The sequence below is a fragment of the Falco punctatus genome (genome assembly GCF_963210335.1).
Source record: "Falco punctatus genome assembly, chromosome: 1".
In the NCBI taxonomy this organism is placed as follows: Eukaryota; Metazoa; Chordata; class Aves; order Falconiformes; family Falconidae; genus Falco; species Falco punctatus.
Genome location: NC_137580.1, coordinates 118,114,569 through 118,141,459, shown reverse-complemented (window position 1 = coordinate 118,141,459; position 26,891 = coordinate 118,114,569). Strand labels below are relative to the sequence as shown.

The following is a 26,891-nucleotide window of genomic DNA, read 5'->3' as shown; positions in this document are numbered from 1 at the left end:
AAGTACCAGCTGATAGTATTTGGAAAAAACAAGCATATATTGCGAAGTTTTGGATCCAGCCATGGAGATCTGCTGCCCTTGTGTTGCAAAGCACCGCTGGTTCCACAAGAAAAAAACAAGTGGAGAAAGCAGCCCGGTGCTGGGATGAAAGCCTGCCCAGTGGAGTCTGGAGCACATTAAATCCTTGCTCCAGTGGGAGTCTCTTCACCGTGGCACAAGTACTTTCCAAAGTTTTACTTGTGCATATTAGTGCAATTTAAATGTTTTCACATAGACACACGTGCTTTCTCTGCTTTACCTTTCTGGTTATTGAACCAGTTGGTGACAGATAACACATACTGGTAACTGTTCTTTTTCCCCTGACTCTGAAGGATCCCTGAGATGTTCCTCTCAGCCTTCCCCTCCCCAGTATGACTGGCTGTATCTTCAAAACAACTTAATCCATTTTCATAAATATGCCCTATGTGTATATGCTGCATGTGGATTAGCAAAGCGAGGAGACAGTGCAGCAGTGGCAGCATCCTTAGGGGGTCCTGAGGCTGAGGTCTGGCTGGGCGTGCAGGGCTGTTGTTGCTGCCTGCCTTGCTGGGTTGTCTTGTGCTGCTGAGCTGCATTTTGGGCTACCTGGATCTCTGCTCAAGGAGAAGGCTGTATCCTGTCCTGCCTGCTTGCCTGCAGTACGATCCCAGTTCTCATCGGAACAGAGGGGTCTGTCTTTGTCCCCTGGTAGCGCTTTGGTACCCGCACACCGCACAGAGGTGGCCAAGGGCTGGTTTTAAGGGGAGATGTGAATGTGAGCGTTGCACCAGGAGCAGTGTCTTTTGGTATCAGTGTTCCCTGGCTGACCCTATGCCAGAACCACTTGTAAAAAAGCAGCGTCAGGCAGCGTCCTCCACGTAGATGACGTGAGGATCAAAAAATACCTGCTTGGTTTAACAGGCTTAATGGGGAGAGACAAAAGTGAAGTCTCCTGCACTGCAGGGATGTGGAGCAAAACACTCTGTGGTGGGGGAGAGCAGCATCAGACCAGGGAGGGAGCTGGGGAGGGGGAAGACGGAGACACTGGAGTCCCTTCCACAGCTTGCTTCTTCCTGAAAGGTAGCAAATGACAACTGGATGAGCAGAGGGCTGGAAACCTCCTGTGTGATGGCCCCTGGGAGAAAAGCAAGAGGCAAGAGGGTGCGACATGCAGGAGGAGGAGTCAGACACATCCCTCATTTCTGTTGGCATCTTGGGGGATATGAGTCCAATTTGCTCCGCTAATCCCACCTGTGACATCAGCAAGTCACTGACCCCTGGACCTCTTTGCTGTTAGAGAGTTCTCAGCAATTACACGTAGGAAATCCAGAACTGCTGTGTCAGGAGGTGCCTGAAAGTCCTGGTGGCCAAGGACTTTCCTTGTCCTTCTCTACAGACATCAGCACATCGATTCCTAACTCCCAATGCTGTCTCTTGTTTCTGATCTCTTTGTCTTTAGAATTAAAAAACCTGGCATACTAACACTAAACTGGACAGAATCAGTTGCTCCCCCCGAAATAATTTTGCCTTAAAATGTGAAAGTTCCCCAGTGTTCTGGTTCCTGCTCTTTTTTCCTGACCTGTGGCTGCAGGGCTCTTGGTGGCTAGGTCCGAGGTGTTTACCAGAGCTGGTGGGATGCAGGCTGTGATTGACATTGCCACTTTTCTGGCATAAGCTAGCTAGAGGGATGATGGAAACATACTTGTTGCTTTATCCAAAGAAACTAAATCCTTTCCATTGACCTTAAGCAAAGGGCTCAAGGGCAGATTTTTTTCCTTGCTTTTAGTCGAAGTGCAGGCTCCTAAAATTAAGAAGAAAAAAAATACCAACCAAACCCCTCCCCAGTTCTCTTCCCTACAGTGTATTTTATAATTCATGCTGTGCTATTTCATAATGAAAAAGTACCTGGCACGACCCTTTGCATAATTTATTATTGTTTTACATCAGGAAGGGTTCCAGGTGCTTCGCAATAAATTTCCCAGAGCAGCGTCACCGTTTCCTTCTGACAGCTGCTCGGGTGCCGTCTCGGCAGGACCATGCCATGGGTGCCTCGAGCAGGGTAGCGTGCGCATTTTGCAGTGTCTGTGCCTGGCCTGCAGCGCGGCACTGGGAGCAGCCAGCCCTGGTTCTGCAGGTGTCCGCTCTGGTGACACCTCCGGCAGGCTGCCTGGGACAACTGGACCCTCCAGGCTCCCTCCCTCGTGTTTCACCAGGCTTGGCGTTTGGCGGTGACGATGAGCAGTGTGTTAAGTGATGCTCTTCAGTGAGAAGTTGCTTCTCTCTCGCCTGGGAGGGAAGCTGCCACTGACGCCAGCGCAACATGCTCCTCTCTTGCAGAGCTGCCCCTCGCAGCCTGGCAGGGCACAGCCATGCGTCTCGCTGTGCCCCTGTGCTCCTGCAGCCCACACACAGCGCTGGTCCGAGCACGGATTGAAGCTCTTTCACCAGAGCTGATTGGCTCCCAGGACTTGGGTAGTTTTAACTCTGGTTGTGGCAGTTCATACAAGTAATATTTCCATGCTCAGGGTAGCATCAGGGATGATAAATACTAAAGGTTAATGGTGGATTTTGGAGATTTCCGAGAGTTCGTTCTCAGGTCTTTACTGCTGGGAGTTTTCAGTGTGAGGGAACTAATCTTAATCTGATTGCATTTTCTTGCACTCGAAGTCTAACCTACTTTATCCAGGTTTCGTAGTGGAGGTATTTATAAAAGCCGTTGCAAGTGCTGTTGGATGTAGCATCAGTCACGTATTGCAAGTTGCAGAGGTGCATGCCTGCTGGCGCGGGGAGCGTCTGTGCAAATGCGAGCTGCCTCCCAGCCTTCAATCGCTGAGACGTCTTGCTAACGTTTTATTTCGTACAAATGTTTACTGTGTAAACCCTTCAAGAGTCCTGGCTGATCCGGGCTTGCGTGTTGTTGTGCTCTGGAAGTGGAAGCACACTTGAGGCTGTAGGTGAATTATGGATAAATACTCTTTTCTAATGAGGCGACTTCTAAAATAGAGCGTACTTAGCACATGCCGGCAGTGCCGAATTGTCATCTCTGATTTGAATACTGACTCTTGGATTATACTAAATTGAAGGTTTCACTGAAGGGCAGTAAATGTCAGTAACAGACAGATACGCTGAAGGTACTTGTACCCTCGAAAGTGAGTTTCTATAGTTACAGCTCTTAAAACTAATAACTCAGACCCCAGGCCTCTTCTTTCATTCAGACTCTCCAAATATAACTGTGCTATATGCTGAAGTTCTGCATGTTTTGTTTCAAAATGTGACTAGTTTTTTCTTGAAAAATGGTTTGTCTTGAGGGCAAGGCTGGAAACCTACTTTACTCCCAAATGAGCTGTGCTAGAGTACATCCACGAGCAAGCCTGGAAAGGAGGGAGCTGTGACTGGAAGGGTCCATGGGAAGGCAGGGCTGTGCCAGCAGCTATGGGGATCGCGAGCTGCGAGTCTGGGTGTGTTCAGGACATCACTGCAGCTGCAGGGCTGCAGCTCCGAGCACGGGTAAACCCTCCTTTGCTGTCTCTACATCAAAGCAAGCATTTTATTAGTAGACGAGGTCTAACAATTTGGAGAGTAAAAGCTGTTGGAAGAGCAGAGAGATCTGTGTTGCTGGGGTTTTTTTCTGTCTCCGGTGGGAGTTGGCACTAGCTTTGCTTTGAGGTACCCTGGAAGAGATCAGACCTGATAGTTTTCTCTTAAGAAGATAACCTTAAACATTCAACTCCCTTTCCAAATGGAAGCAAATCACCCAACCCATTGGGCCCCTGACATCCCTTCCTCCCCATTTGTATTGTCTTTTTGTTGATGTGTTTTGATTTTACAAGGGAGAGGTAAAAGGGTTGCACAGATCATTGCAAATCCTTTGGTCATCCTTCCTGCTGTTTGCTGCCACAATTCATTTTCCTGTGGTTGTATTTTGTCTTTCTTTTTTTTTTCCTGGTTATACTAGAGTAAGGAAATGGAGTGCAGACTGGGTTCCTGGCGTATTGCTGTTCCACAAACAGCAGAGAGACTTCAGCTTCTGGCCAGAGAGAATGTTCACCTTTGCAGTATGGCAGAGGCGTGCTCACACTGTGACAAGAGGTTGATGTTGCAGATTTGAACCGAGTGGAAAGCATTTTGGCAGGGATCACTTTGTATGCCTGCAAGACAGAAACCATGAAAAAAATCCCTTGAACTACTGCTATTTTGAAAATCTTACTGCTTGGAAAGTGAGCATTTTCTTATGTGTAACCTGAACATCGTTAGCAGTGTTGTTGAGATGTGGAAATTATAGGAAGAAATTAGGACTGCTTTCTCCAACAGGTGGTGACTCAGAGGCTTGAAGAAATCATAGATGCCCTAGGTGAAGTAAAAATAGTAATACAGAATATAACTCTGGAGGAATACTTTTGGACTGCATGTTATCTGTTAGATTATTTCTTCATGTGTGAAGACTGGTTGGCTGTGGTTGTGGTAAAGTGGCCTCAAAAAGAGTGATGGGAGCGTGGCTGCAGAGCCAAGTGCTTGGATTAATCCTTGAGATGGATAGCAGCACATAAGTAATTATGTACTTAACCTAGCATCCATTCACCAGTGCAGCTAGGAACAAATGCATGCTGTGAGCCTGAATTATTCTCCTGTGGCCATTGTGTAGGTGGGTGTCCAGTGTGAGCTTGGCAAGGCTTCCCAGCCACTTTTTGCTGTGTCCGTTTTCTGTGATCTGTGAAATGCCAAGGGATGTGCATTTGTGGAACAGCAGGGCCACACGGGATCATGTCTTCCCTTACCTCGGTTCCATGCAGCAGCCTGTTGCTAAAACAACATCCTTTTAAAAATAGATTTGAGAATGAGAAAAACATCATTTTAAGGCTGCAGTGATTTGAAATAAGGTTTGCTGTCCTTATGCATAGAAGAATAACTTATTTACAACCAGAATGCTATTTCAGCTGTCTTACTCTTCTCTGAGAGTAGCATAACTTGGGATACAATCCTATTTAGATTCCCTCAAAACGTAAGGAAATGCTTCCCTTACCACTTCAGCTCAGCCAAAGCCAAGGCCATCCTGCGTTCTTAGCCCAGTCCTTACCCCAACCAGTTGTACCCAGGCTGGGTGTCCTTGCTTTCCCTCTTCTCCACCAGTATTAGTGGCGAAAGGCCCAGTATCGCTGACTGGGACCTTATGGAAATCTGCTGGTGAATTGTCACCAAAAAATGGTGATGTGTTGTTTATTTTAGGTGGGTGATGTGAAGCTTTATGTAATTGGTTTCACGCTGTTGGGGTTTGTACAAGTTTCTTGTGTGGCATTTTTGTGTAACGAGTTAGGGGATTTTTAGAAAATGCAGAGCGTATGCAGGTATTTCCAGACTATTGTATTGCAGCAGGGTCAAAACTGGAAGGATGTACCCCATAATTTAAAAGTGAAAGGTATGATAGAGGAAGTCGGTGGCCCCCTCCGTGGGGATCACAGAAATGGGGATGACAGAAATGGGGAGCCGTGGGAGTTGTGCTGCAGTACCACATGCTGTAGGTCAGGTCAGGCCAGCAGCAGCACTCGTGTCCGCAGCGAGGCCTCGAGGCAGAACAGAATGCAAATAGGGGTGTTTGCTGGCCACAAGCTTTCCACGGCTTCCAGACTGAGGGCATCCTTAATTCTGAGGTCTGTTGGGTTTGTTTGTCCAGCTGGTTTTAGATGATGTTACCAGGATGATCTTAAAGGTCCTTTCCAACTGAAGTGATTGTATGATCCTAGTATCCTTGTAATATTTCGTGCCCTGAAACTGCTGTAAAGTGCTTTGACCTATGACTAGTTTTTTTCTCTTTTGGTTTTTTTGGTCTTGGAGTTGCCCAGAACACTTCTTTGTGCAGGGTAGATGTGCAGGGTAGAGGAATGCTGCAGAGCAGGATGGTGCCTCCTGGCTTTGCCCAGGAGAGCTGCGAGGTGGTTGGGGATATGACACCTGCTTTAGGGTGCAGGTGAAGGAGGAATCCAGGTATCATACCAGCTTCAGGTGGCAGGTGCCTCCTGAGATGAGCAGCAGGGAGCCGGGGCGGGTTCAGTCACAGGCTCCTGGGAAGGGGGTGTGGAAGAGGCCCTGGTCTCAGTGTTTTGGTGGGGAGGAGCAGAGGTTTCCTGCAGCTGGACAGGAACAAGACAGGGTCTTCTGCAACGTAGTAGCAGGGCTAGGAAGGGACATCTTCCTTCATAGTCCCTGATCCTGCTGTTAATCGAGCAGATCATAACTTCAATGAAAAATGCATTGCCAGTGGCTGGAGTGGTGACCAGAACCCCTCCCACCCTACTATTTATTTATGTTCTTTTTTCCCTATGCTTTCTCAGTTGGCTGCAGAGCAAAGCTTTCTCTCACCTGGTCACCCCTCTGACGGGCTGAATTTTGCTCTGTGCTTGGCGACCCACTTGGCAGAAGGACCGCACAGCAGACCTTCGTCCTTGCTCAAGCCCGGTTATCTCCGTTTGCTGTTAGCTGAGGGTCGGCAGTCCCACCAGCCCTCCTGGGGTTGAGGTGTTACATAAACGACATGGCACCGTGCCCTTCCCCTCTCAGCACCACCCACCTGGGTCTGGGGGCATGCCCAGGCTGTGCCGAGCAGATGGGTACCCTTTGCCACCATGGCTGGAGTAGAGCCTGCCAGCATGGATGTGTTTAAAGGAGAGGTGGTGTGCGGAGGATGCTCGGGGCACTGGTGCGGAGGTGCCCTGTGGCTGCTGGTAGCCCTGGCAGCCAGCGCTGTACCCCAGCGGGCACAGGAGGTGCTTCGTGCACCTCTCCTTGGCAGCTGAGCTGGAACGAGAGGGGGGGAAGACCTCAGGCTAGACCCGACTCCACTTCTCCATCCCTGTGTCCCTAACAGAAGCTATGATTTGCTAACGTTGTTGTGAAAATGCATTTTCCTTTTCTTACAATATGTATTTTTTTTCTGTTTGTTTCCAGATGCTCTTAATACTCTGTTGCTGACAAAAAGTTTACTTTATGTTCGTTGTCTCCCAGGTAAACGCAAAGCGCTGAAGTTAAATTTTGCAAATCCACCTTTCAAGTCCACAGCAAGATTTACTCTAAACACTTCTGGAGTTCCTTTCCAAAATCCACACATGTGAGTATAAATCCAAAGGCACTAGTGGAAGAACTTTGAAATTATTTAGCTAACACGCAGTGTTATTTTAAATGTAGTTTGATTACTTCAGTTATTTGTAGGTTGTTCAAATCTGTCAGTTTGAGTCACTGTAGATGATTATATTTATACCCCTCCCAGCCCCAGAATTAAAAAAAAAAAAAAAAAAAAAGACTTTGAGATCTTCCTTTTTTATGTCGATCTACTGCCTTTCAGAATTGATGAAATTGAGATAAATTGTAGCTGATAATGCAAGATATGCCTATAATTAATTTCCAGACCTATTAACTGTCATTTTCCTGTCTCTTTATTCAGTGCTTATTATTTTTTGTTAGAGAGAAGTTCTTCTTTCTGTGTTAACTTGTGAAAGACGTAACTGTGATAGATTATTTTTTTTTCAGCACTAAAATAAACAAAGGTTTGAGGATTATCTACCAACATGGAGATGCCAGGGAGTTACGCAGTGGTTAGCTCACTGAGTTTTCTAGACAGCTAGCTACAGGATATCCCTATCCAAAGTTTGAATGCAAGTGTGGCACAGAGCTGTTCCTGACACTGGTAAATAGCGGTAGTACATCATTACAGAAAACATTAGCTTTGTATCCTCAGATCCACCAATCTAGATGGATGGGCGATGCACCCATAGCTGGTATGTGTGGCAGAGTGCAGCTAGCATGCAGTGATGCCCCGAAGTTTTCCGCAGTTCCCCACCAGGACTCAAAAGTTTTGTCAGTGGCGAGTCTCAGAAATTGCACCTGCAGCTTCCCCGGCTGCGTGGGTGCTTGGGTGACCCTGGGTGTAGGCTGCTTCTGCTTGGCTCTGCATGTTGCTGCCTCTCTTCTTGAGCTCGATGCCTTCTGCTTCCCCGGGATATACCCTCTGGGGTCTGTTCCTGTTTCTGGTAGCTTCTTTATGCTGGGGATTTTCAAGCAAGCCTTTATCAAGTTAGAAACATGTTTCTGATGAGTTATCAATGGTAATTACAACCTCTGTTAGATGGTTCTTCTTACCATCCCAAGTGACCTTTCCAGCAAGTCCTCCCCTCTCCTTCTCTCTCTTTACCTCTCTGAAATAGAGTATTCTTACAGGTTGTAGAGCTAGCATTTATATATTCACTTTTTCTGTCTCATCACATCATTCAGCCCTTGTAGTAATTTTCTGTAGAACCCCATTTGGGGCTCTTTCCTCTCTCAAACCTCCCTAGTCCATTAAAAAAAGGAGTTAATGTCATCTAGCGAGTTCCCACCATTCAGCCATGTATAGGGAGTTGGCTTTTCTGTGTTTATCTGCATGGATTTCTGTGTCAGATCCACTGGAGTTCACAGTGGCTTCTGTCTAGTGCAGAAGAGCTTTCATCATTGTTAGTTGGTGACATCTTAAGTTTCATGTTTGTGCAAGTGACTGTCAACATTGTCCATTGAGAAGGCACTGCTCTGTCTCCGTGGGAATTGCGGTTGTTGGCAGGCGCTTGATCCTGGTCTGGTTAATGGTGCAGCTGGTTCCGAGGGCTTGAAAGTGTTTTGGGTTGGCTATGACAGCCATTCAGGTGTCAGCAATGATGGTGATGTGTCTGCGCTAAAGCTTTCTTGGGAGGCTACAAGCTGTAATAGCCGTTTCTGTTTGGAAGAGGTGGATGCTGTTGGTTGGATTGCTTTCTCTGTGTTGAGGCTGACTAAGCTTGGATACAGCTAATTCATCCTCATGTCCTTTGTGTTGTCCGTAGTGGATGCTGTTCCTCAAAAGCAATGTTCACATCTCCTGGTTGCACGCTTCTCTCAAGTTTGTCTTGCAGCTGGTGCATCACAATGGTGTATCTGCATCTCCCGCCTGCTTCCCAGAGAGGCTGGAATGGTTTTTACTCTGTTGTCTAGAAACTGTTCTATACTTCAGATTTGAATTGGATATTCCAGACCTCCTGGTCCAGATGCATTCCCAATGCAAAATGTGTTTCTGTTCACTAAGTCGCTTCTCTTCCCCAGCCTGATGGAGCGGAGTGGCCTTGGCACCCTCCCCAGATGAGTGCTGGCTCGACACTGCTGGGGATTTCCCTGTGCAGACCCTGTTGGTCCAGATGGGTGGATCTGAAGATACAGAGAGGTCAATTTCTCACATGAAATTTCGGTTTCTGTGACTTGGATCCATCGATCCGGAGGTGTCCCATTGCTCCTGCTTCCAGAAGGGCAGAGGGTCCTGCCATCAAATGCGTGTTGCCTGCGCCAAGCTCTGGCTGGGGCACAAGAGGAGGCAGCCAGCGGTGACCAGCAGCTGCCATGAGATGTAAATTGCCTATTAGCTGTATTTTGCTTGATTAACAGGTTTTGGTCGGGGAACTGATCAGGCTGGATTGGTGGATGCTCAGGTAAGAGTGTGGTTTCTTACTACGTAGACAGAAAGCAAAGGAGCAAATGGGGCTTCTCATGCCCATGCGTGTGTTAGGAGGGAGGAGAGCTCTGTGTAAACTGCATCACTGGAGCAAAGACACTGCTGCCGCGCAGGGAAGGCACATTGTGCCAGAGGTGGCCTTGGAAATTTCAGGTTATTGGGTGTAGTTGTGCTCTTCCTCAGTGCAGAGGATCCCTACCCTGGTAAAATGGGTACAAACCCTGCATACCCTGTCAAGGTGTGAGTTTGGCTTTCGTTTCGGGTTTGTTTCTTGGTCCGAGAGATCTCAGGAGTGCTGGAAAGGAATTTGGGGAGTGTGGAGGAAACCATTTTGGAATCACTGTAAGCCGGGGTGGAGTTTAGCTCCAGTGAACAGGGATGGTGTGCACAGGGGCTGGAGGGGACTTGGTGTGGTTTCCACAGGGAGGTTTCCCAGGTGATCCGTGTGTTATCTGACTCCATTCGTTCCTGCTATTCCTTGGTTTTCATGCCATGTTATCTAGAGGAACGATTTAAAAGACTGTGGAATCTCAGTTGCAAAATTTGGTGTTATTAAGACTCTGACCAGTGCTTCCCAGTTGCCTTGCCTCCCATGGCACAGAATGACCTGTTAGTCGGGTGAGCATTGTGCTGACTGTACTCCTGCTCAGAGGCTGTTCCCAGACCTTCACTGCTCTCACAGGTAGAGGCTTCTTGTTGCTGTATAGGCTGTGCCCTGGAGTACTATTTCCAGGGGCAGAGAGCATAAATTAAACACTATTGAATACAGAAAGTTTGGACATGGGTTCCCAGATTTTTTTCCTGCCCCTCCTTGTCTTTTCTTTCCTGTCTGTGGTGGTTTTGAGGCATGTCTTATAGTTGGGGTCTCAGATTAGAGCTGTGTCCCTCCGGGATGTGTGGGTGTGCTGCCACGGGCGCTCAGGAGCACAGGAGGTGGGTGTCAGGGCAGGATACAGACCATTCCTGCGAGATCACGTGGAGGAGCTGGTGAGTGGTTGGGACCTCTGAGCTTTGCTGTGCCACCTCTGTGATGGCCTTCGAGCTGACAGCTCCAAGAATTGCAGTGGCCAAGTGGCAGCAGGTGGCATGGCCCTGCTGCTCCTGTCCTGTCCCTGCCCAGCGGCACCCTGCCCAGGACGGTTCCCTCCTTAACCCTTCCCAGGGCATCCACCACCAGCTGTGTTGGGACATCTTGAAGGGCGTTGCCTTTGTCACAGTCGACCGAGAAACCAAGCGAGGAGGAAACTAGCAGAGCAGAGGTTACAGCTTCTCAGGTTGGAGCGCCAGTGGCAAACCCCCTTACATCTCCAGTGCTGCTAGGGTTTTGCCCTAAATATTTTCTGAATTAGAACATGTGTTAAAATCAGGGGGCTTTAAATTGACCTTTAAATAGGAGGCTGACGCAGGGTGGCTTTGAATGAAATTAGAAACTAGAAGTACTTTTGGGCTGTGGCTTCCTGAAATCTCCCCTCCTGGTGATGCCGAGGGCTGAGACATCCCTTATTGCAACTAAAAGACACCGTGAATGTCTTTCCTGTGCTGATGCTGTGGGTCAGGTGGGCAGAGCCCCGGGATGACGTGTTGAGCAGCAGGCAGTGAGGCAGGGGGTTGGAAGGAAGGTCCCTGCTGCTCTGTGACTGCTCGTGACTGATGGAGCTCCGGAGGATGTGTGTTTTGTTTGATTCATCCGTGACTGCTGCTACCAAATCTACTTTAAGTGCAAAGACAGGTTTTGTCTAGGTACGGCATGCTACCCAGCTTGTCTGCAGGGTACCTAGCACAGCGATACACATTATTTTACTACAGGGTAAAGGCAGAACAGAGCCTGAATTACAGAGTAGTTCAAGATTAAAACTGTTACTTGGAAAGGATGAAGTCTAGAGAAGATGTGTTTTACTGAAAGCTGCTGCCCCAGTCCAGGGAAGTGTATGGTCCTGCTTGCACCCGGTGAAGTCAGCAAGGCTCTCTGCAGGCCAGGTAACAGTTGAGGCTATGGAGAACTGTCAGTTGAGACCACAATTCTCTTCAGTTCAGGCTGTATTTCTGACTTAGAGCAGATTTACAAATGCTAGCTTTGTTTTCCCTGCAGCAAGCACAGTAGAGGCTGGAGGACACAAGCCATGGTTAGGGTGAGCTCTTAAAACTTCCGACCCATTGTTTTTCAATTGCTGTTTCCAACCTCCTGAAAAGCATCCCACCTTTCACCTCATCTGTTCTGTGCCCCAGTAGGATTTAGGTCACAAACAAAATTAGATTACTCGGTTATCTGTGTGTAAGCTCTACAGAGCTACTTGCAGCTGGTGGCCTTTGCTGAAAGGAGATTCAAATAACACTGTGTCAGGAATGATGCGGTGAGATGTGACTACATAGCTGTGCATGGCAGATTTTCCTGGCAGTTGTCTGTGTTGTCCTGGCCATAGCTGGCATTCGTTAGACCAAGTTGCTCACTTGGCTGTAGGTGAGTTTTCGGTTTTCTGGAAAATGTGCTCTTCTGGTGCAGTGATGCCTTGATCTTGACTTCAGACTACAGAATTTAGATCTACCTGCTAAGGAGCATGCACAAAGAATTTGTTTGGCATGTTTCACAGCATGTTGCTGCTCAAGTATCCTGTCTGCTGTCTGGGAAGTCTCTTGACTGTCAGAGGTGCCATCTCTCTAGAACCTGAACACCAGAGCATTGCAGTCTTATCTGGAAAGGTGACAAAATGAAATGACCTCTTCTAATGCTGACAGTTCCAACTTCTGAACTGTCTGGTGGCCTGTTGAGCTGCGTAGCCTCCCTGGAGCACTTGGGTTTCTTCATAAATTCATTGTGCCTTAAGCTTCCAGAGGTGCCTTGTGTGGACCACCTTCTCCTTGTGACACCTGGGAGAGTCACATGCTGTCTGGATAGATGCCCCAAGAGTCTGTTGGCAGATGTTTGTTTAACAGACCTTCAGGGCTGGATTCTTCAAAAAGAAATGGAGGCCCAGTTGCACGCCAAACTCTGCTGCTTCCTTTTTTTCTGTATAGTTCAGTGTCATTGTTCCTGGAAAGGATTTTTCTGGCTGTCCCAAGTCTCTCTAAAGTGTGTACTTCTCTTTTAATCCACTCTTAACGCTTTTCAAAACCTTTCTGGCACGTGGTGTCAGGCTCTCTTGCTGCATAGCTTAAAGCTGGCTGAGTTCGTTAGGAGACAACCTGTGAGAGTTACTACCATTTGTCTAAAAAATATTAAAAACCAAAGTTGGAATATCCTAAATTGGCATGTTCACAATTACTTGTGTGATTTTTCCTGTAAATATTTCTCTTGTCTGTTCCCCGTTTCTATCACAGTCATTTCACATCTTTATTGTCGCTGATTTCTGATACCTTTCTGCTGCATGATGCCTTCCCATCACAGGCTGTGATGCCTGGAAGCGTTAGAGAGATGTTTCAGTGTAAAAGGTACCAGTTAAGAATTTGATATTTTTTTTCTGTGACTGTTCTGCAACATTTCCCAAAAGTTACAGTATCTGAATGTAATCACTGGGAAACTTACCTATATATTTAAGTAAGCACAAGTGAAATAGTTACCTCCAAGGCCTCAAGAACTACATTTAAATTTTTGAGTGAGCCTGTCGCAAACAGGCTTTCACTTTTCATACAAACGTCCCTGCTATTTAAGTGCTAGAGCAGTGTTTCTTACACAGTTTTTTTCAGGAACTTTCTTGATGAATTGATGAGTTTTGTCATGTATTTAACTTCCCTGTTTCTTTCAGAAGTTTACAAGTTTGTTTGGCCAGTGATCTCTGTGGGCTAGATGAGAAAGGGGTGATATGGTTTGTAAAACACCCATGCTCAGTATCTCCAACTTTGAGTAGGGCGCCTCTTCCAAGAAGGTGCTGTCTAAGTTAATGTGAGATTTTGACTGAACATGCTGCATTAGGGGTTTTTTGGGGTTTTTTTTGGTTTTTTGTTTGGGTTTTTTTCCTTCCTTCTAAGATTTGGTATTTCTCTAAGGTGCTAATCCTGCTCTGTAGAGGAGCTTTTTTGTATCTGCTGCTTCCAAAATAAATTTCTCTAACAACTTCCATGTCCCATGGAGCATCAGTGCTGTAGTAGGACTGTTCTCTTCTTCCTGCAAGGGTTTTAATATCTCAGCACTGCACTTCTGAATTTAGGCTGTCCATGCCTGGAATGAAGATTTGGAGCTTGTATGTTTCCGTTAAGCTTATTCATGTTGATTTTTCAAAGGTGCTGAGCACCTGGCTTCCTGCCACACTGTTAGGACCTGGGCTTCTCAGAACTTCTGGAAGCCTTAACCACCTACATTTGGGTGTCTTAAGTCAAATACAACCTGATGTTATAAACTAATCTGGCTCCCATGGCTCTGAGTGCTTCACATGTGCTGAGTGATTGAGCTGTGCAAACCTGAATGGTTGCTCAAAACTCTGCGTTCCTCGTTTTGCAGATGGGAGGCTTGGGAAGAGGTAAAGGTTGGGCCAGAAGCTTGCAGTAGGGTAGAGAGTTCAAGGGGGGTCTCCTGATGATCTGTGGTCCACAGGCTAGCTGTGTGTGGCCTGTCCCCCTCCCGCTGCAGTCTGGAGCTGTTGTGTGTGCACAGCCATGGTCAGAGCTGCTTATTTGGGAGCAGCACCCTGCCCCCACAGCCACGGTCCCCTTGGTGTGTGGCAGGTCCCCTTCCTGGTATGCGAGGGAAGTCTGTCCCTTCCAGGGTGGGGAGGGGTGACCCATGGTGGGAGGCTGTACGAAGATGGCGATAGCGGCCTTTACCTTCCAAAGTGCGGAGACCTGGCCTGGCCTGCCCAGACGGGGGTGGCAGCCCGGGTCGTGGGAGTGGAGGAAGACACGTGGTGGTAGCGGGGGCTGTTGGGAGGCTGGGGGCTTCTGTGCCTGCCTGGAGCTGCCCGGGGCACCCCCTCCTGTCCTCGGTGGCTCACAGACCCTGGCAGTTGGCACACAGGTGCCAGAGGCACACCGAGGCATGGATGTGCAGCATTTCCTAGTTCAGGGCATGATGTGTGGTGCTCGTGCAGCCTCCTCAGGGCTTCTTTCACTGGCACGATGGGCGAGGGAGGAAGGCATATGGCAGAGGCAGAGCCACCATCCTGTGTTGCCTGTGAAGGTGTTCCTAGTGATGCTGTCCACAGTTTTCCTCCTGCAGGTCCACTGAGGTGGTGTCTGAGGAGAGTCCCTGAAGAGCAGCAGTTTTGCATTGGCTACTGTATTTGTTCTGCTGAGCTGAAAGGGGTGTGTGTGGGGGAGGCAGAGCATTCCGGTTCGAGGGAAATTGGAAAATTACCAGGTAGAGCAGTGGGGTGGAGAAGTCTGTTTTCAAACCGAACTCAGCCTCATTTGCCATCAACTGCATCAGTGTGGCTGCACGTTGGGACACAGAGAAGCTGCACAGCAGAGCGAAGCTGGGCAAAGTCTCCCTTGGATAGAAGTATCCCATAGACTTTCCTTCTAGTGCCTGGCTTTTAGTTACGTGTGCTGAGGTGCTGCCCACCCTTTATCTAGTAACACGGCTCCATGGGTGACCTGTGGCTGGCCAGATCCTTCCCTGAGACACAGAAGTCATCATCCTCAATGCCATCCATGCTGATGGCAAAAGCCGGGTGCCTGCAGCCTGCTCAGGACCAAACTTTTGAGGTACCTGTCGCACTCCAGAGCCTGGAGGAGAGCCAGGGGTAGCTGTGTTTCTTGCTTAGTCAGCTTAGTTTAGAAAGCCCAGGTTTATAAACCTAAGTAAGAGGTCAGTGCTTCAGTAATTTGCGTGCTTTAATGGGGAAGATGATTTGAGAACATCTGTTGTCCTGACCATTGGAGAGTGGGAATTTTCCCTCGGCTTCCTTGCTGTGTTTGAGACAAGAGATGGTGCTGCTTTTGTTTGAAAGCAGTCCAAAGTTTCAGGCTACGGAGGGTTCAGTGTGGTTTAAGAATTTTGGTTTTATTTAATTCTGCTGCTTGTGTCCCAAGGGTTCAGAGGTGGCATGGGGTCTGGCAGGAGCAGAGCTGCCGCATTAGTGTTCAGTGACCCCGGGGGTGCCTGAGTTAAAGCTGTCTTCACCCATCAGGAGAGACACATCTGGTCCTGGCATAGCTGTATGCTATTCACATGAAGATAGAACTACTGCAGTGCTTATTTAAGAGAAGTGAAAGTAGGTCAAGTAGTTTCAGAGTCTGTATCAGCTCTTCTGTTCCCTTCATACTGTTGTGATAACAGAAGCATGATTTTCTCTCCTTTTTCCCTTTCCTTTATTTCTAGGTGCTGCATCCCCTAGCAAGGGCAGCAGTGTATGTGCTTTCTATGCAAACTGGTTGTAAATCTTGGTGCATGGAGATTTTAAAAGCATTCAGTACACCAAAATACCCTAATCTTCTCTGGAGGGTTAGAGAGAAAATGGTAGACCCACAGCTCCATTCATGTTGGACTTTTCAATAATGTTTGAATCTGTCAGTGTATTTTTCAAAGTATTTTAAGACCTATGTGTCTGTGCTTTACCATTTTATCTGGTAAATTCTCTAAGCCATTCTAAAACTTGTATTTCATACTTTACAGAGAAGGTGCGATGTGTGGCCATCTCTGAGCCTTGAAATGGTCTGATTAGCTACATTCAGCAGTGATATTTTGTGATTTAAGAGGTACAGGTGAGATCCAGCATTCCACTTGGGAACTGGGAGTTGCCAAATTTTTTCCCTTTCTTCCTTCAGCAATGAGTAGTCTTTGAGACTTGAGCTTTTGGATCAAAAATACCCTGTGGTCCCCGTGTCTTTTCTGCATCCCAGCGACTGCCTGAGCTGTGCACATCACTGCTGTCCCACCTAGGAGGGGGAATTGAGCATCCCCATATCTGAACTTAGCAGTTTGTAAGGCATGCTCTAAAAACATACCAGACAGTATTGATTTCAGCTGTAATTTATTCAGGGAGCAGGAGGTGTTGTTGCTCATCTTTATACAACATCTGAGAGCCTGGACTACCTTCCTGGCCTTTCTTCTTTAGCTTCTTTTCTCCTAGACCCATGAATCTGGTTTTCTGAGCTGGGAGTCAGTCCAGGGTCAACAGGGGCAATAGATGACCCAACCTGTATGTGTAGGGACCAGTGTCCTGGAACATGGATGAAATCCTGAAGCTGAGGAGAGCCTATATTCCCACGTTCCCTCCTCCTTGGGCAAATATAGGAACCACTAACTTAATATGCCAAACACGCTGGTGTTTGCAGAGGAAAATCGGATGAAGCAGGTTATTACACTGAATGTCTCTGAATATATAGCTATATATGTGTGTGTGTGCATACACGGGTTTGGTCTCTGCCCATTTTTTGGATAAATATGTTGTTCAATGATTGTTTGCAAGTAACAAAGTGGGAGATTGCATACACAGTGGTCTGGCTTGGTGCCTGCGTGTAGGATTGGTGTCTGCTGTATTGTGCAGATGGTGTATCTGGTTTCTGACCCTAAGTGGCTGTCACTGTTGGATTCCGATTAATCTGGGATGGTCAGGTTCAGGTATTTTTCTTCTTTGTGTGACATACAGAAATGTCAGAAAGGATTTTATGTATAAACCACCAGTAGTCACATCTGTGACTTAAGTTGGACTTGAACCCTGTGTTTCCAGATGTGGACCTTGCAAACCACATTTCTTCAGGAAACCCCAAGAAACTGCCATTGCTGGTAGAGGAATAAACTTTGCTCCTTGCTGTTCTGCATACTCAGGATCACGCTGCATTTCATCAGAGTACATCTTTTATCTCTTCAGATATTAATCACCACCTCGTAGTAAAATATCTTTAATTTTACCCTGGCTATGGAGAAGTGAGCCAACTCTTCAGCTTTGTGGGTTCAAACTGAAGGAATCAATTATCCCTTTTGACTTCTGTACACATGAAGAAACGGAGAATAAAGAGAGGAGGGTCTGCAGATCTGGAGACGGCTTTGACCCCTCAGGTCATCGTCAACGACTTCTGTTGTTTTCGTCCTTTGCATAAATGAGTGACTTTCAGTGTGCACCATGGAGGACGTCTGGACTGAATGAATAGGATGCGACCCAGGAAAAAGAGCTGCTGTACAGAGATCATGGGAAGGACATTGTGGTGGGTTGGATGGACGTGATGGAGGTGGGGGTTGGCCTGCAGGGCTGAATTGATTTTGCCCTTCTGCTTGTTTGAGGAATGACTTCTGAAAAGGACTTGGATTAATTTGATTTGTGGTATGTTATGTTGGTGAAAACTACAGGCATCATCTCTGAGGTTCTGGTGGATGTTCTTGCCTCCCAGGAAGGTCTTACCAGTTTGGGAAACCTCAGAAAAGAGAGAGCAAATGGCTGAGTCTACAGTGGATTATGGTGACCCTAAACAGTCTTCTCCTTGAGACTGTTTTAATTCCCTCCTTTGTAAAATATGCTTGGAGTAAATCTGGATGAGCAATTGGTCTTTCATGCCCAGTGTCACTGATGCCTTTGCAGCGACAAGCGTGGATCAGCTGAAGGTGATTGTTTGAAATACCTCTTGCTACAGCAGCGTGAAGGCGGTTGTCCTCTCTGAGGAATGTGGGGATTTCTCTATGATCCAGTTGGGTTTGTTTTGTCTCTCTGATGTTCTAGGTGGTCATTTCATACTAGTGAAGGATGGGAAAGGTGACTCTGGGGCCTAACTCCTTACAGCATCCTTAATTGTCTGTAAGAGACCTTACCGACAGTCACCTCTTGGCTTCTGAGAGTCAGTGGAGAAAACTGCGCCGCACAGCTACCTCGGAGGAGACTGACGTTTAAAATCTCACCATGCTACTACACCATGGAGCATGGGGACCTTCAACAGGCAGCTGCCTTCACTGGCCTGTAGAGTCTTACGTCTTAGAGAAGGGATGCTTTAAAAATATGTCACACTTGGTCTGCTTGGTCTTGTCATGAGCTCTCCTTTGGTCACCGTGTTTATGATAGCTGCATCTCTGAGAAAGCAATCTCTGTCTTGCAGTTAGGCGATTTCTTTGACTCCCATCTGTCCTTGTCTGCTACAGAAAGAAAAGTACCGCCGGGTGCATTCTTGGCAGTGAATTTCAGGTTATTTCAGGCTGTTGTGCAGCCCAAAGTTGTTTTCATTTAATCCCAAATAGAAAATAAATCCCAAAGGAGAAGAAGTTGGAGGGCTTTTAGCTTTCCTGGACTAGGACTGGAATTTTATGACATACAGAAGTTTAAATTAGAAAAATTGCTTGTTAGAGTAGTTGAAACAAAAATGTTTCCTGTACTTGAAATAACAATGCTCATGATCTACCTCCAGTGTTTCCAAAGGAGCTGAGCGAAACTGTGAGTTTGCGTTGCTGACCATTTGCAGGTAGCTGCTGTGGGCGTTTGTACAAGCACCTGTGCGCTTGTTGTCTGTGTGCCCTCCACAAAGTGCTTAGCAGGACCCCGTCTTGCCCAAGCTACTGGAACCATTCTGAGATAACAGGCCCTTGTACTGGAAATGGAGATCTCTGAAGCTGGACAGCTTGAGGGACTCGGAGATCCAGAACCTGATTTTTGTTCTTGGATAAGTCTTGTAATACAGAGTGGTAATTAACCTTCATTTATCAGTCAGTTGTGTGACTCTGGAGGCAGTAAGAAAGGATGTAATTTTTCAAGTCATGCAAACTTACTCATTAGGAGAGGGCGTAAGGTGAACGACAAGCCTCCCTGGGAGACACCACCAGTCCTAGATTGGTGGATTCAGGATGAAAGCTAGATACTTTTTTTAAAAAAAAAAATTAATAAGTTCTGCTTTAGAGACCAGAAGAAAAACAGAGCAGTGATGGTCAATGTGTCTCAAGGAAACAGCATGTCACTAACATATAGGTATTTGGTTAGTAAGTTGAATGCAATTATTCATGTTTCTAATCATAGCAATAATACAGTTGGAAATAATAATTGCTGTTGCCAAATTTTTACAATTTAATATATTAAAATGCAGTTCAAATCATCAGATGTGGCTTTGCTTCCAGTGAGGGAAGGTCACTTAGGCAAAATTTGGAAGAAGAATGTGTAGCACACTGACATCTACACTGAGCACTCCATGGGTAGTGTGACTAGCTGAGTATTGTGTTGTACGTTATTGTGTCATGTGATAACAGCACCATGTTTTCCTGTCATTTTCACAACTTTTCCTGGCTGAAGTGATACACAAGCAACCCTGGGTAGTAATCACATTGTCCCATTCAGTTTCAAAAGGAGAGAAGCGGACCTCATCCAGAAACTTTCCAGCAGGCTACAGTAAGCTTAACTGTCTGTTAGCCATTGTCAAATATTTTCCATACCCGCAAAAATGACATCTATTAAATTAATGGAATTTGTCTCAGAAATAGTGTCATTCCACTGAGTGACTTTTGTGTAATGATAATGATGTGGCATCTCAGTATCAGTTGGCAAATTATTTAAAGTGGGTATTTGGGTTCTTTTGTTGATTCTTACAGATGTGCTCATGTCTCTGTTTCCTGCAAAGGCATAATGTTTCAGGAAAAGAGTCAGCATTCTCAGGAGGGTTATTTAAATTAATTAGCTCCGTTTTTTCTGGTACTATGCTGAAATGCTTGAATCCAGTGTAAGCTTTAAATACTTAGCTGTGGTGGGTTCAGTGATTGTGCTGCAGTCTGGCTCATGTCCAAATCAAAATGAGTTTGAGATTAATATGCTCAGTTAAATTCGGCACAGGCTTCGCCACGAGGAATCGAGCGGTTTCCTCCGTGTCAAGGGCAGGGTTAATCAAAATCCATTGTAACTCAGTAGTTTACCAGGGGAGCTTCATACAAAATATTGACATTTTAAAAGCCTCAGCCAAACACCGTTGAAGTCAGGGAGATTCTTTGCAGCCTTGAGTGTGTGCTAGACCAAGTCTTGAGGGCTGTGGAAGGGGCTGTGCAATCTTCCATACTTTGTTAATAGCTTTATTTTAAAGTTTTGGAAAGCGTAGAAATCCAGAGCAACGATAGGGAGAATTTCCGCCACTTGGTCATGGTGAAGGGGAGCAAGTGTACTTTGGCTTTCTGTCTGTGTAGGTAAGAGGTACAAACCCAAGTAATTTAAATGCCTTTGACACGTTTTCTGTATCTCTTATTCATGTGTAGGAATTTGTTATTAAATGTAACTAAGCCTCAGGACAACTTACATAGGTCAGAGCAAAACTGATGTAGTGCTGCCCCTCTTGCAAGGGCGCTGTTGCCCATCCCCTTATTGGATGTATTATTCTTATTCTCATGAGAATCCGAATGATTTGTGAGGGCCCCACCATTTGCAGCCCTCTAGGAAAAAAAGTGGAACATTTCTTTTGGAGACTTTCTCCAGTGAAATTTAAAGTAGGGTTGCTACTTCATTAGTGGTAGCCTGCAGGGTCTGAAAACTGTTTTATGAGTAACACAGGCAACGAGACAGAAGCGTTGCAGCCTCTCTAAGCTGTTTGACAGACTTGGTAGAAACATGTTAGCCAGAGTCACAAGCTGTGTTTTTACTCTGAACTTAGAGCCGTGCACAGTGTTATTAAACCCCTGCGGTTTGCATGGAAGCTTTTTTGTTAGGATTTACATTTCAGCATTCCTTTGGCTGATTGACCACAAATCAGTTTCTAAAGTCCCATTGTGCTGAGCAGCGTTTTACCAAACTTGTGGAGAAGTAGAATATGTTCTTATTAACGTGGTGTAAAAAGGAGCCTTAATGAGAGACTTCCTAGAAGAATCCAGCAGCACTACGCAGGCTGGTGGAGCGCAGCTGCTTCGCTGGGGTCTTTGACTCTGCAGAGCTCGTTGGTTCATGTCAATTGTCATGTCAGATACCTCAGCCTGGGGCTGAGTCCTGCAGAACTCCTACCGAACTAAAGAAAAGAGGAGTTAGGTAGCTACTACAGCATCTTTCTGGCCTTGCTTCATGTCTGATAACTTTCATTTTTGCTTAAAAAAAAATCCACCAACTTTTCTCTGCTCTCTCCCCAGTCCTCCTCTTTTTTTTTTTTTTTTTGTGCCAAGGAAGCGCTTGTTTTAAAAAGTTTTGGCCTCCCTGCAGTTTGGTGCTAACAGCAGGGCGAGGGGAACTAACACAGCCTGTCCGAGATCTTCCCAGTGCTCTTCATGGCTCTTCCCAGGAGAAGAACCTGGGCCTGTGGCCATGGCAGGGGCTTGGTCACCGGGCTGGCAGTGGGCAGCCCCGGCCCGCGTGGGTCTGAGCCCTGCGCCGGGTGGGAGGGGGCGGCCGGCGGGGGCTGTGGGCTGGCTGGTGCTGGGAGCCCTGGGGTGACTGCTGGGACCGCACAGTAACCCCTGCGCCAGACACCCTACAGCCTTGCCCCATTGTTGCTATATAACTATCTCATTGCTACACTGTTGCTACAGTGTTGCTACATATTATGGCTACATTGTTGCTACATTGTCACTACATGTCCTTGTACATTGTTGATACATTGTTGATACGTTGTTGATACGTTGTTGATACATTGTTGATACATTGTTGACACATTGTTGATACACTGTTGATACGTTGTCGATACATTGTCGATACATTGTCGATACAGAGCATTGCTACATTGCTGATACATTGTTGCCATGTTGTGATACATTGTTGCCAGTTGTGATACATTGTTGCCCTTGGAGCAGCTGCCTGAGCCTCTTTTGTTTGTTTGTTTGGTTTTTTTCTTTTTTTTTCTTTTAAAACCTCCCAGCAGCCAGGTGGGGAGCTGGAGGCTCAGGTCCAGCACAAGTGTCAGTTGCTATAGTCCCTACGGTGCATTTGAAAATGCTTCTTCTGAATGTTTGAGGGGTATCTAGCCCTCTAGCTGCTTATTGCAATTTTATTTTTTTTTATGTTAATCCGCAGAAATCCATTTTACACATGCTGGTAATTTGGAGACTACATGCCCGATTTTGCCCCGCATCCCTAGCCTTCAGGAGCTGTGGGTTGCACGGCGTAGAACCGGGGTGCCCGCCTGCGCCTGTGCGAGTGCTGGGGGGAGGGAGGGGGGTGGCAGCGGGTGCAGCCGCAGGGCTGGGCACGGTCACCTCTCACCTTCGCCAGGCACCGCTTTGTGTGGTCACCCTCCTGTGTCCTGAAGCAGGCCATTGTGTCCAGCGCAGCGCAGGGTTTACGCAGGCGCTTTGTATGCTTGGGGGCATGTCTGCCCTGTGGATTTAAGTCCTCGTGTATCTGCAGCAGTGCAAATCTAGTAATAGGTGTAGTGCACTGATGATTTATTTCTTCTTATTGCCTCCCTCGGTTTTACATCAGAAAATTCCCATTTTATCTCAGTGCAAAGTGTCTATGTTCTAGATTTGCGTTTTTTGAGCTGCTTTCTTGGCATGGCAATCCCTTGTCATTTTGACTTACACTGGAAAAATCCTAATATAAAATGTAGATTTTTGATGCTGAAAGTAATCATTGCATTCCAGTTACTGACTCTTAAGATAGACCATGCTGCTGAAAGGAAAACTGCGTTGTTTACACGTGACAAATCAGCTGAACAAGCAAAACCTATATTAAAATGTCTGTCACACTGTCAAACTTGTCATTTGTGTATATGGCTGTTTCCCTGGGTATTTGAAAAAAGTAAGTAGGAACTGTGATTGCAATACAAGGCAGATGGCATCATAAATACATAATGGAAATTAAGCCAAATTAAGCTGCAGCACGTGAGGTTTTGTGGGCGGATGGTGACAGCACATCTCGATCCAAACCCCCGGGGCTCCGCTGCTCTGCGCCCGAGTCCAGCTGCGCAGGGCACTTGGTGCAGACCCGCGGCCGGGTATTTCCCAGCTCACATCTTCTTCCTGGCTGCTCGAACCACCCATCCTGCAGCTGCGGGAACAATGGCACAGATCTGCTTTCATGCTACAGCTGGGGAGAAACAGGCTTCTTGTGTAACAAGGACATAATGAATTCAAATTTGCTTTATCTTCTGACGTAGGGTAAGAAAAGCAAAGTTTCCTGGGGAAAAAAAACAGGCAGAGGGAAGAGTGGAGCTGGGTTTGACTGCCTTATCTGAACAAATCACATCAACATTTAAATTTTTTAACTCTGAGAACTTCAATGTGAAATGTTGTTTTGAAACCAGAGACAGAAAGGGTTTGCTCAGAAAATCAAACCTTACATTTCACCCTCCTGGTAGCACCTCTCTGCCTTTTTTCCCATGCCTTTTTGAACAAGATGTAGTTCTCAATGGTCATGCTTCTTCCTGCCCACCAGCTGGCAGGAGGCAGGCAGGAAACGCCTGTTTGCTGGTGCTTCCTTGGCACCAAGCTTCTCACCTACCTTCTTCCTTCGAAAGAAGAACTATTTTTATGGCAGTGACAAAATAGGATGATTGAGCAGTTAGATAGTAACTAATTCATGCAGCTTCCAACATAAGCTGCCTGCAAGACAGCTGGCAAGTCTGAAGATCATGTTTCTTTTCTTTTCTTTCCCTCCGTTTTGTTTTGTTTGTTTTTTTGTTTGGGTTTGTTTTTTTCTTTTGGTCATTTTACTGCCTTATTTTCATTCTTTGCTTTTTAGTAAGCAAATTCCATGGAGAACCCTACTCAATACAGTGTTTTATTATGTACAGAAGCTCAAAGATATGCTATTAGTGCTAAGGAAGGGGTGTGACCTCTGCTGCGCGGGCTGCTGTGTCTGTCACATCTGTGCTGTATTGTAGCACTAGCAGTAGGTTTCCCGAATTGTTCCTAAGGGCAGTGGAGAGCCCGCTGCAGGGAGCAGCAGAGTGAGAACCTCAGGCTGGGCAGGCTGGAGAGCAGGGGGGACCAGGGCATTGCAGCCCAGTGGTGAGAGGAGCTGCTCAGCCAGGCTTGCAGCAGCTGGCTCACGGCTGCTGGAAATGCAGCTGCTTGAAGCCCGGGAAGCACTGAACCAAAGTGCCACAGATTAAGCCGTTTGAACCGTAGCTCCTCCAGTCAGTTGACCTTTGGACGTAACCTCATTGCCCTCGCAAAACCCAAGTTCCAAATAAAACCCAGTGGAGGTTGTGATGGGTCCTCCATCACATCCAGCTGGGTAGCGTTGGCAGCTGCTGCTGGACAAACGACTGCATCTATCAGTGTGGAATTGGCCATCATGTGTTTATTCCTCTGGCTGATAAACTCAACAAGCTGTATGTATTTGGTAGAATATTTCATGTATGTTCTGCTCGTTGGGCTGGACCCTGGGTGAGCAAGTGGTGGCTTAATCAAATCCCCAAGAGAAGTGCTTGGAGTCCCTGGGATGAGTTTGACAGAATCTCCCTCATGCACAGGGTGGTCAGAAGAACCTGTGTGCTTTCATGTCTGCGTGAGATGGGTGTGCCCTGCAGTGGAAACTGTCTTTAATGCTGTTAATGCTACTTGAAAGTGGGAAATTCAAGCTTTTGGCTTACTTTATGACCCAAGAAGTGTGAACCAGCTAATTAATTAAAGAAAACCTGAAAATTTGCATGGCATTTGAAGATGAAAAGTGTTGAAAATACTTGTGCATTTCCTACTAATTCAGTGATGGCATTGCTGCATTTGAATGAGTAACTAGGGGTACCTTAAAGCAACTGTTGAATTCTTCTGTCCTACAAATTTTGAGCATTGGTCTGCTCCTTACCTGGACAGGTCCTGGTGGTTTTAGTAGGGACAGTGTTTGCCTGAGAATGTTAATTTAGGTGTTTAGCAAAGACACACTTGAACAGGCAGGTTTTGTTTTCTTATGTCACAACTACTTGGTTTTTATAAATATAAATTACTGGATCTTTATTTTATTTTTTTAATATAAATTAAATGATGACCTAAAACATTTGGGTTTTTTTAAGTTGCAGTTTTCCATTAAGAGCAAACTCTTTCTAAAGTCCCCTTGATTCCCACAGAAGAGCTTCCCCGTGTTGCATAGAAGCCCAGCTAGAAGGCAGACAGCTGCTGGGAGCGTGGTGGTGTAGAGCAGCAGAAGCTTTGGGGAGATGGGGCTGGGGAGTGCTCTTCAGGCTCTTGGTTCTGCATGATACCAGATCCTGTTTGAGGCCTGATGTATTTTGTACAAAGCAGAAAGAACTGTGTGAATGAGTGATTAGAATGACTCTACTATATGAGACACATTGAATTTTAAGCCGCAGCTGGAGAAACTTATCCTTAATTGAAGCTGTGGGCAAGTGTATGTCATTTTTGATTTAACATTTTCCCTTACCCCTGCACCCCCCACCCCAACCAAAATCCTTCGTGGAGTCAGATTGTTGCTGTAGCCTTTGTGAACCCCTCTCTTCTAATGTTTAATCAAGTGCTGAAAAGAGAAATTTACAGACTATTTAAAATGTGGAAAAATTGCTTCCCAATATTTTTGACAGAGAGAGACTGAGAACACACAGCATTGAATCATCAGGAAAATTGAAGATTTCCCCTGAACAACATTGGGATTTTACAGCAGAGGACTTGAAAGACCTTGGAGAAATTGGACGAGGCGCTTATGGTTCTGTCAACAAAATGGTCCACAAACCAAGTGGGCAAATTATGGCAGTTAAAGTAGGTGATGCCCATACTTACATTTGTACTTCAGTCCATTAGGGATGAAATGTGATGGAGAATTAATGTTCTTCCATCTAGCACCCATCTACTGCTCTTTTCTATTTATTTCCAGTGTAAAGGCTGCTATTTGCTGAAAATACATTGTATAGTGGGCATATTGTCAAGTGATTTGTGAAGCTCTCATAACTTCTTGTGCCCTTTTGAAAATGCCTGTCAGGAACCTACTGTTTTGAGGGGATCACATGTCTCTGGAGACTGATAACGGGGCATGGGCCTTTCACCTCTGGGTCACTGGTTCAGATACAGCCTAGGCTGGTGGTAGGCGCAAGTTGGTATCTTCTGAGGCTTCTCGGTGTCTTCTGTGAAATAAGGTAGTGGCTTAAAATTTGCTTTGTATGTAAGCATGTGCCATGGTATAGCCTCACCAGGAGGAGCTGGAATGGAGCAGACATCTTTTAGGGAGTGTTTTGCTCTGGCTGATGTGTAACGGAGCGTCTTTTGCTTTGTGCTTGCCATGCTGGACCTGCTGTGGAGGTGGAAAGCGTAGCAGTCTTCTGGACTGTCCATTTTCTACCTTATACTACCCAAAGACTCACTAGAAAACCAGATACAGTATGCAACCTCATTTCCCATCTGGGCAATGCGGGGTAATCTTGGTCTTGCCACAGCAGTGCTGCTGCCTGGGCATCTTTGAGGAGCTGTTTGTCTGTTGAGGTGGGCAGCAGCCATTCTCTCTCTCTCCCCCCCCTTTTCTGTGCTTGCTGTGGGCTGGCAGCAAACTACATCAGTCTTTTAACTTGGTGATATCAACTGTAAGTGCTCCCATAGCTCCCATGAAAGCATAGCAGTGAGCTATGTAACAGTCTTGCTCCTTTTCCAAATCTCTGTCTTCTTTGAAATATTCCCTGATCTGAT

General features: G+C 46.4%; 1 protein-coding gene across 2 annotated transcripts in view; it reads left to right on the top strand.

Annotated features, from left to right (window-relative positions):
- The window catches only part of MAP2K4 (mitogen-activated protein kinase kinase 4), a 90,380-nt gene that overhangs the window by 26,394 nt on the left and 37,095 nt on the right, over window positions 1–26,891 (top strand). The window contains exons 1-3 of one of the 2 annotated variants that reach the window (XM_080401434.1): window positions 7,015–7,117; window positions 9,451–9,494; window positions 25,799–25,973. In XM_080401434.1, coding sequence (XP_080257560.1) covers window positions 9,487–9,494; window positions 25,799–25,973 — 183 coding nt within the window. In that variant the 5' untranslated portion in view covers window positions 7,015–7,117; window positions 9,451–9,486. Of the gene's footprint in view, window positions 1–7,014; window positions 7,118–9,450; window positions 9,495–25,798; window positions 25,974–26,891 lie in introns of those variants that run through there. The other variant, XM_080401433.1, reaches the window with a different exon arrangement.